This window comes from Sinocyclocheilus rhinocerous, unplaced genomic scaffold (genome assembly GCF_001515625.1).
Source record: "Sinocyclocheilus rhinocerous isolate Xijiao unplaced genomic scaffold, SAMN03320098_v1.1 scaffold3529, whole genome shotgun sequence".
In the NCBI taxonomy this organism is placed as follows: Eukaryota; Metazoa; Chordata; class Actinopteri; order Cypriniformes; family Cyprinidae; genus Sinocyclocheilus; species Sinocyclocheilus rhinocerous.
This window is the reverse complement of record NW_015638987.1, coordinates 281759-292405: the sequence shown is the minus strand read 5'-3', so window position 1 is coordinate 292405 and position 10647 is coordinate 281759. Positions and strand designations below refer to the sequence as shown.

Genomic DNA, 10647 nt, shown 5'->3' with positions numbered 1-10647 from the left:
CACTCTCTCTCTCTCTCACACACACACACACACACTCTCTCTCACACACACTCTCTCTCTCTCACACACACACACGCAGTTCTCTAGCTGCTGACTGCAGTTACTTTAGAGGAAACTCATTAGCTTCAGCTTTGCATTAAACAATAACAGATTGTGAAAAGTACAAATAAGGGGGAAACGAAGACAAGAGATTCTTGCATAACAAGAGGCCATTACGGACCAAACCACAGAAGACCAAACCACATTCAAGCGGCTCCTGAAGCACAAGACTTCTGGAGGAGCGTCTTCTCACCAGACAGGTGAATTTCACCGAGCAAATGAGGAACACTCGTTAAGAGCAGACAGGCTGCACGTCACACGTAAACAATAAGTCCATTTGTAAATGTTTGTCAGTGAACGCAGATGAACTTGAACCTTTCTGGAGGTTTCAAAAGGCCTGTTCAATAGTAACAGACCTCAGGAGCGTGACTTAATTACTGTATACAGTGATAGTGAATGGGGTATCGTTGCGAATCTTCTAGCAAGGCTGCAGGTCTTGTCCGACAACAACAACAAAAAAACTTTAAAAGGGAACGAGCATTTTAAAATAAACTAATATTTCAAAACACTCGCTTGACAATTGTCACTGTATACAAAATCATACAGATTTCAGAGGAGGCCAAGAGAAGGATCTCCACGTGTCGGCACATATGTTGACAACTTGTTTAATAACTCATAAAACATTCTTCAAACAATAAAACAATTTTATAGTTTCTGTACAATGCTTACTAAGCAGTTTAATTCTATATAGAAAAATGCAGGAGTAGTTTAAATGACCAAACTCCTTCAAATTTAATGGCAGGTACTCTGGGAAAAATAACAGCATTCCATCCACAAATATCTTCAAGCAATAAATATGTATTTATAAATAGTGTAAATGTACATCAGGATTAGAAACAAACAAGGAAGGAAAAAAACAGACCATTTATTCCTTACTCTATGTGCAACCCATTTTCTTTGTGACTTGGCTGTTGTTTTTTTCCACAATTTTTTCCTTTTTCTTACCTAAGAAACAAAATATCCAACATGGTGTCAAAAGAACGAGACAGGTAAAACATAAAAGCAGTAAAAAATTATATATCACCTAATTCTTCACATTACAAATATTTTTATTTTTTTGTAGATTTTGCCATCCAAAGTCGTTGTAAAATCGCTATCTACTGTACAAAAAGCTAGGCTAGCGCTCCGTGAAGGCGAACCCTTGAGACACGAGGAAAGAGATTTCAGGTTTCAGCATGTTAACAAAATACAAAAAGAACGTCTCAAAGTCAGTAGTCTGTAAGTGACGATGCCAGTTGTGACAGACAATATGTACAAAACCAGTTTCCCATAAATTCCTCCACAGTTTTTGTGATTAATTTCTCACGTGAAGCAGAGGCGAGCGGCCCGTTCAGGAAGAGGTGTGTAGAGGGGAAGTTCCTCACTAGCGCCCCCCGCAGGCCACAGTCACACGCTGCAGTTTATAAACAGGTTGCATAGACACACACAGCCACTTGAGCCGACGGTCCCGTGCTCTCCGATGGTCCCCAGCCACGCGAGAGACGAGCGCCACGGTCCTGAATATCAGAAATGGTCCGTTTAGAGAGTTCCTGTAATGCGATATTCTCCACATGTACAGCGTCTTAATGTCAAGATGAAGACGAATGCAGAGCAGGAGCCTACAAAACACAAGGTGAGCGCAGAGCGTTATTCATGCTCAGGGTTTATACACATTTTTACCAATAAATTTCCATGACTTCTCCAACCCTGCATGCTGCTCATGTCATGATTCACACACACAGAAGCCAGTGACGTCTCAATTCAGACACAAACCGTGACTAAACCTGCAAACGCTGCTTGAACCGTCACTAGTTAGCCTGCTGTTCGAGCAAAAGGACACACACGCTGGTACATGAACGACATATTCAGTCAAATAAAGCGACTTACTAATGAGAACTGGTCGTAAACCTGCACGAGGTCCTCCATCCTGAACTGCTGCAGCACCACGAAACCGTCGAGCTCACTGCTGGCCTTCCGAGCGCAATCCTGACACTGAACCACGCAGGACTTCCTGGAGTAACTGTGGCTCGTCACAAAGAGCAGGTTAAACACCTCCACCTGCAACACAGCAGCACAGGAGCGTGACTCAGATGAGCGCGGACAGTTATTCTGCTGTAGAGTCCAGCACTCACCTCACAGATGCTGCAGTAATGAGCCGGCTCATCTCGGCTTCTTCTGTGCCAGACGGTCTCCTTCCCAGCAGACACCAGCGCCTCTTTAATCGTCTGACACTGCTTGAGCGTCCGCAGCAGACAGAACCTGTGAACCACAGACATGTTTTACCAATCCATCCAGATCATCAGAGGAGACTCGGACACGGACACAGACAGTGGCAGCTTTAATAGACTGCATTCACACTAATGCACAGATCTGCTTCCACATATCAGATGTTTTGTGCTGTTCTGAAAACATAACTCACTGTGTTTACATCAAGTTCCTATCATAAAAGTATTCAGAGACGCAAGTGTGTTTAACCCAGCCGCGATCGAGCTTCAGGACAAACACACACACAGCGCAGTGAAAGTCTGTCAGTACGTGGGTTTGTGCATCTAATACGTACTGCACTCCAAACCACAGAAATGAAAGCATATCTACAGTAAAACACTGAAACACTATCCTGCCACCGCGATTCTCTCTAGTCTCAACTTGATGCTCAAATGAACCGATTGCATTATTACGATGCACGCGCGCACACATGAGCGTCATGTCAGTCTTCACCGCGCTGGAGCAAAGCAATTTTCCTTTCTGAAGTATTTGAGTTATTATACAAAGTCCTTTTTGTCGATTTTCAGAATAACTACATATATTAATGACTATGTCGTGAAATATATTGTTACCGTGAAATAGTATTTCGTAGACACGATTAATGTCAACACCCCTAACATCGATCGAGGAAACATCACACTCACTTGATCATCTCAAACAGCTTGTGGTCGGACACTTTAATGTTCCTCGCCATGTTCCAGGACAGATGCACCATGGGAACCATAGATTTGACGCTCTGGAGTTTGTTCCACTCGTAACGTTCGACGGCCAGCTTGTACTGATACGCTGCAGGAAACAGACAAACACGACAATCACACAACAAGCCAGAAACATGCAGAGAGCCAGGCTGAACATCTGCGCACCGGTCAGAGGGCCCACGCTCCACGAGATGTTATTGCACCAGCCGATGGCCTGACCCCAGTGCACCGTCCCCGTGTTCAGCCACACCAGATCTCCAGGCCGCTGGATGAAGCGGTACACCGGCACGTTAGCCTCGAACAGATCCTCCAGATTCGGCCACCACGAGCCCTTCAGGAAGTTGATGTTGTTCCTGAAAGAGAGACTCTTGCATATCAACAGAAGCCACTTTAAAGATCCGTCAGACGATTTAACGAAACGTTCACGAGAGCCATACAGCTCTGAAGCGACTCACGAACGTCACGTACTTCTCACAGAACTCGCTCATCACGCCCCAGTACGGCTCCGGCACGGCAAACCACTCGCAGTCGCCCGGCCCGATGTTGATGTTGACGGCGCAGAAGTTATTGTGCTCCTGATGGCCTGAACACAAACAGAGAGATCACATGACCGGCTGCGACAGACTGGTTTGACTGCGCTTCTGAAGCGTCACGATAACAGCGGCGTCTCACCTGGAGTTCTGCTGCCTGGGACTTTCATGAAGAGCTGGACCGTGTTCATACCCAGAATGCTGTGCCCCACGTGACTCAGCAGGTTCCCAGCAGACACCACACGCGCAAACGCAGGCAGCTTACTGAGTTCCTGCAGCTGCAGCTTCCACCTGCAGGGGGCAGCGCCTCGGCTTTATTTGACTGGCAGACTTACATTACAGAAAAGCTGTGGACTGTCATTCTCACAGCCTCGTAAACTGCATTCAGAGACATGTTAAACTCAGGAAATCTGAAATCACTGCTTGCTAGGGGTGTGCGATATACATCGTCTGCGATAATGTCGTCATTGTTTTTTTAACGATGTGTGATTTGACATTATCGAGCAAAACCAAACAAAACACACTTACAGAGTGCACACATACATGACGTGAAGTCTACTAGGTTAGACTATTAAAAGGCTTTAAAATGATTACAACATTTAGGATATAGGGCAGAAAATTTATATTTTTATATCATTTCATATAGTTAATCAATATCACACAAAGAGTGGCGTTTTTTCAAAAATCAGCATGATTACTAATGTGATATTGATTTTTTACAACAGTTCAATAAACTAGAAGTTAATTAAGAGACTTACGGTTTAGACACCATATTGGCTGTTTTTGCTCTATTTCAACAACAAAAATCATTCCAAACACAGCCACAGCGTTGTTTTGCGTCTCTGAGCAACATGACAGTGATTCGTTCCTGAATGAATCAACCGTTTAAATGATTCGGTTCAATCGCAATGATTCACTTATTAACAGTGACTTGCTGCCACCTGCTGGCGGTTTTAACTTCACATTTAAAGTAGCCTATTTGTTCAATTTTTAAATAATTTCAAATATCAGCATTCAACATTTTGTATTTAAAATATCAAAATATTATTTATGCATTTGTAACTGCAGGTTAAAGCATTCATGTTCCTCTGAGCTGCATTAAACAGTGTGTAAATACATCTAAATGCCTCTTCAGACGCAGCTTCTGTGTTTCCTCTGCATTGCAAAGATTAATTTAGTTGATACTGAACTGATTTCATTTGTATGGTAACAGCCCAAATGTCTTATTATTCTAATTGACTGATTAAATGTAAAAATCTGACTCAAAAGATTATGCACACTTTCAGAAAAAATGGCTTTATAAAAAGGTAGAAAATGCCCATAAAAGGTAAAAATCAATTAAAACTTGTTGAAAAAGATTAATTTCTATCACCATCACACAGAATATGAAGAATATCAAAAACTTTAGGAGTCAGCTGTCCACGGCGGTCCTTAAGATATCAGGACAATAACACTCTCAGCACAACATCGTCTAATTATCGTTATCGATAAAATCCCAGAAAATGTCGAGATATCATTTTTGGTCAATATAGCACACCACTACTGCTTGCAAATACAAACAACTTGACAAGAAGTGCAAAAAGGAAACCTCATGAAAACTCACTTCTTTTCATCGGAGACGTCAATGTTCGTCCCAAACTTGACTTGTTTGAAAGGACCCTTCTGCCTCCTGGGAACACTGAGCAGACGGGAGAGAGTAAGTGCAGGTTTACGTCAGCGCAGCTAAAGCACTTCAGCGGACGTTAGGCGCGCGACACTCACGTTTCTGATGACGTCGCTTCAGAGTCTGACAGCTCCTTCTGGCCCTTCTTCTCATTCTCTTCCTGAAACCACACAAACACGGTTATTTAATATGCAAAATGCCACACGTAACCGATCATTGTGCTAACGTAGGGCTGGACGATATGGCCAAAATTTATATCATGACATGCTATATGCTTCAGACGTCTGCGCTGTACACAAACAGGGCACAAGTTCTTTCCGTTCCTGCGCTTAAATCGTTTTATATCACATTAAAATGCGAACGCAGGAATCGTTAAGCAGACTTGAAAGGCACGCGTCTCCGGTTGTCAAATGGGACTGGTTTTGGATCCCAGCTCTAATGCTAGCTGTAATGAGCTGCGATCTGTGTGCGTGCGTCTCACCCGCAGCGACTCCTGGAAGGACGAGGCCTGGTACTGTGCGTATGTGGAGATGGTGGTGTAGGAGCGGATGCTCTCGCAGCGCCACTGCTTCTTCAGACCGCTGGCGTCCCAGTTCTCATCGGCCGGCTGACACAGCTGCGTCCGCACCTCCACCAGGTGCTCCGGGTTTGCCTCTACTAGTGTCTTCGTGGAGAACAGGCCCAAATCTACAGAGACAGAGAATACAAACATGATCCAAGATCCTACAGGTGTTCAACTACACCGATCAGAAACACCCGGAGAACACCTGTACAGACCACACAAACCTGCCGCTCTCACCGGATGAGCGTTTGCTTCATATACCATAGTGTTGGGCGACATGCTCAATATTCATATCATACTATCGTCAGCCTGTGAGATCGCCGATACACGATATTATCCTGCCAATTTATTTACTTCGCTTCATTGCCGGAAAGTGAACCAACTCCAGCATAAGGCTAAAAGCAGCCTAACGTCTTAAATAAGACTGAATTTGTGTTTAATATAAATAAATAGAAACATCGTAAGTTACATCCAAACATCCTCATAAGCTCAGTCTAGCGCGAGTTTATGCACTTTACAAACACTCCCGTTATAATCAGTGAATCTACACTGTATGATGAATAAATCTCTTATTCTCACACCTGCACTTTGTTGTTTATGATGACAACTCGCGAGTCAGAGTTCAGTCAGCGGTGACTCATCTGAACGCCTCTGACTGGCCATTGCATTCATAAGCTCAGTATAGTCGTGTGTGATTGGTTATAACACTCAACACTGTGAAAACACGGAAAAATAAATATAATGCAACAAATAAGCCCTAATATGAAGTAGATAGTATTACTAGCCGGATAATAATAATAATAGTCTTGCTATCGTCAAAGGCATCAGCCACAGGCAATATCTCTGACGATCATCGATACATGATACTATCGTCTATCGACACAACCCTAATATCACAGGAAAATAATATCAAGATAACACTGACTGGCTGATGGCACCACAGGAACGCTCAAACCCGTCAAACACAGGGAAAACAAGTCCAGTTTTGCTGAACAGTCTTAAAAAAAGATATATAATTGCGATATATAAATGTTATTTATATGTAAAAATCTATTTCTTCCTGTCTCCTTTTGAGCATCTGTCAGTGCATCTAGACGAACCCCGTCCCTGTGGCATTAAAGACATCTGTAAACACTGTGAACGCAGCGGTGTCCAGTCTGAACAACAGAAACATCTACACAGATATACGGATGTCCAGCTGTCTGTGACTGCGGCCGTAACAAACCTCAGGCTGAAACCGCTTCCTCTAAATGTCTGTCATTAAACCAAATGTTTAATTTAATCAGCAAAATTTGTTCCACTATGACAGTACTTGACCTGAAAGAGAAAACTGACCATTTTATGCTAGTTTCCCACTGCGGCAACATGTTAGAAACACATGGACTAAAAATTTTAATCTGAAATCAAGTCAGCATAGCAAGAAGAGCTTGCGTTACACACTTCTGAGTCTGGATAAAAGCATCTGTCAAGTGTATTTATGCACATGTAACTAATGTTTAAAATTGTCATATGATATTATATCACCTAATAACTGATTTGATAATGTGACAGACCAAGTACAGCCGAGAAAAGCTTCACAAGTGTCAAAAGATTTGTATAATACTAATGTCTATAATAATACTAATCTATAATACTAGTGTGAGCTGTAAATCAGTCAGAGAATTTTGCATTTCATCCAGCAAACCGGCCAAACGTCCTTGAATTCTGTGCAACAATGGAGCAAAGCAAGTCTCAATCTGTTTTATAGTTGCCATGGCAACCACAGAGAAACACATCATTCCCACAAGAATCCACATTACACAATAAATAAGCTTTCCATTGATGTATGGTTTGTTAGGATCGGACAATATTTGGTTGAGATACAACTATTTGAAAACCTGGAATCTGAGGGTGCAAAAAAATCTAAATATTGAGAAAATCATCTTTAAAGTTGTTCAAATGAAGTTCTTAGCAATGCATATTACTAATCAAAAATTAAGTTTAGGGAAGCATGCTGGTTAAGCTCCGCGCGAGGCTTTCGAACTGCGCTCCCAAGCATTCATCGCGCGAATGTCCGTTCCCTTCTCAACAAAACGGATGAACTTCTCATCCGCACCAACAAGGACTCCTCACACTCTGCTGCGCTGTGCTTCACTGAAACCTGGCTGAGGGAAGCCATTCCGGATAACATGCTTCATCTGCCGGGCTTCTGTTCAGAGCGGATCGCATCGCGGAGTTAACGGGGAAAACCAGAGGTGCTGGATTGTGTTTCTACATCAACGAAAGTTGATGATCAGATGTAACAACCCTGGAAAAGGTATGCGGTCCTAACTTAGAGGCACTATTCTTAAACTGTAAACCTTTGTACTCGCCGCGGGAGTTTATTCTCGTGAATGTGTACGTGCCTCCGGACGCGTGCGTGAGCGCCGCGATGCAACAGCTGGCCGAACAAATGACTGAAATGGAGCAAAGGTACCCAGACTCTATTTAAATCATTCTTGGAGATTTTAACAAATCAAATCTCTCCCGTGAACTGCCAAAATACAAGCAGCACATTACGTGTCCCACCAGAGACAGCACTATTTTGGATCACTGTTACACAGCAATAAAGGATGCATATCACTCTGTCCCACGAGCAGCTTTGGGGCTCTCTGATCACTGTTTGGTTAATCTTATACCGACCTACAGGCAGAAACTGAAATCAGCTAAACCTGTATTAAGGACTGTAAAAAGATGGACTAATGAAGCAGAGCAGCATTTACAAGCTTGTTTTGACCTCACTGATTGGAGCATCTTTGAAGCTGCAGCCACCGATCTGGACGAGCTCACAGAGACTGTAACTTCATATATCAGTTTCTGTGAAGATATGTGCATTCCTACCAGGACATTCTTATCATTTAATAATGATAAACCGTGGTTTACTGGGAAACTCAAACAGCTTCGTCACGCCAAAGAGGATGCTTACAGAAGTGGGGATAAAATCTTGTATAACCAGGCCAGGAACAGACTAACAAAGGAGATCAGAGTGGCTAAAAAAAACTACTCAGAAAAGCTGAGAAAAGAGCTTTCAGCAAACGATCCAGCGTCAGTATGGACTGGTCTGAGGAACATCACCATGTACAAGACACCACCCCCACAGCTTGCGGAGAATCAACAATTGGCTGACGATCTGAATGTGTTTTACTGCAGATTTGAAAAGGATCGTCTACCACCCCCCATCCGCTCTGATCTGCACTTCACACCTTCACCTACCACCCCTGCAACCCCCCTCCCTCCCTCCCCCACCATTCAACCTGTGCTTAAGGTCTGTGTAGAGGATGTGAACCGGGTCTTCAGGAAGCAGAAATCTAGAAAAGCTTCAGGCCCAGATGGTGTTTCACCTGCCTGTTTAAAAGTCTGCGCTGACCAACTGGCCCCCATCTTCACACAGATCTTCAACAGATCATTGGAGCTGTGTGAAGTTCCCTGCTGCTTCAAACGCTCCACCATCATTCCGGTCCCCAAAAAGCCCAAAATCACTGGACTTAACGACTACAGACCTGTCGCTCTCACATCTGTGGTCATGAAGTCACTTGAGAGACTGGTCCTGGCCTACCTGAAGGACATCACCTCTCTGATCACTGTTTGGTTCATCTTATACTGACCTACAGGCAGAAACTGAAATCAGCTAAACCTGTTTTAAGGACTGTTAAAAGATGGACTAATGAAGCAGAGCGGGATTTACAAGCCTGTTTCGACCTGGAGTGTTTTTGAAGCTGCAGCCACCGATCTGGACGAGCTCACAGAGACTGTAACATTAGGGGCAGTCATGGCCTAATGGTTAGAGAGTTTGACTTGCAACCCAAAGGTTGCGGGTTCTAGTCTCATGTCCGACAGGGATTGTGAATGACCAAGCGCTCTCTTCCACCTTCAATACCATGACTGAGGTGAGACCCTTGAGCAAGAACCGAACCACCAACTGCTCTCCGGGTGTGTGTTCACTGCTGTGTGTGTTTGTTCACTTCTCACTGCTGTGTGTGTGCACTTGGATGGGTGAAATGCAGAGCACAAATTCCAAGTATGGGTCACCATACTTGGCCACACATCACGTCCTTCCCTTTCCTTCCTTTTTCATGTATCAGTTTCTGTGAGGATATCTGCAACCCCTGTACACTTATTTAATAATGATAAACCGTGGTTTACTGGGAAACTCAAACAGCTTCGTCACACCAAAGAGGATGCTTACAGAAGTGGGGATAAAATCTTGTATAACCAGGCCAGGAACAGACTAACAAAGGAGATGAGAAAAGAGCGTTCAGTCAACGATCCGGCGTCAGTATGGACTGGTCTGAGGAACATCACCTTGTACAAGACACCACCCCACAGTCTGTGGAGAATCAACAACTGGCTGACGATCTGAATGTGTTTTACTGCTGATTTGAAAAGGCCAGGCTCTCACCCCCCACCCGCTCTGATCTGCACTTCACACATTCACCCCCTGCAACCCGTTTCAACCTGCCACAGGAGCTGCTGCAACAGTTCTACTCTGCTATCATTGAGTCTGTCCTGTGTTCATCCATAACTGTCTGGTTTGGTTCAGCTACAAAATCAGACATCGAGAGACTACAACGGACAGTCAGGACTGCTGAGAGGATTATCGGTGCCCCTCTGCCCAGCCTCCAAGATCTTTACATCTCCAGAGTGAGGAAAAGGGCTAAAAAAATCACCTTGGACCCCTCACACCCAGCCCACTCTCTCTTCGAACTGTTACCTTCTGGTCGGCGCTACAGAGCACTGACCACCAGAACAGCCAGGCACAAGAACAGTTTTTTTCCCACAGGCTATATTCAGCCTGAACAATTAATCTTTCATAATTATACATCATCCATCACA

At 43.9% G+C, this 10647-nt stretch overlaps 1 protein-coding gene across 1 annotated transcript in view; it reads right to left on the bottom strand.

Annotated features, from left to right (window-relative positions):
* Positions 1-1509: 1509 nt before the first annotated feature.
* kdm6al (lysine (K)-specific demethylase 6A, like) overlaps positions 1510-10647 on the bottom strand; it is a 37835-nt gene continuing 28697 nt past the window's right edge. The window contains exons 24-33 of the mRNA XM_016566388.1: positions 5716-5921; positions 5333-5394; positions 5175-5249; positions 3714-3862; positions 3510-3624; positions 3207-3394; positions 2988-3129; positions 2211-2337; positions 1966-2136; positions 1510-1697 (exon numbers count right to left, since the gene is read on the bottom strand). Of these exons, the coding sequence (XP_016421874.1) occupies positions 1668-1697; positions 1966-2136; positions 2211-2337; positions 2988-3129; positions 3207-3394; positions 3510-3624; positions 3714-3862; positions 5175-5249; positions 5333-5394; positions 5716-5921 (1265 nt within the window). The 3' untranslated portion in view covers positions 1510-1667. The remainder of the gene's footprint in view (positions 1698-1965; positions 2137-2210; positions 2338-2987; positions 3130-3206; positions 3395-3509; positions 3625-3713; positions 3863-5174; positions 5250-5332; positions 5395-5715; positions 5922-10647) is intronic.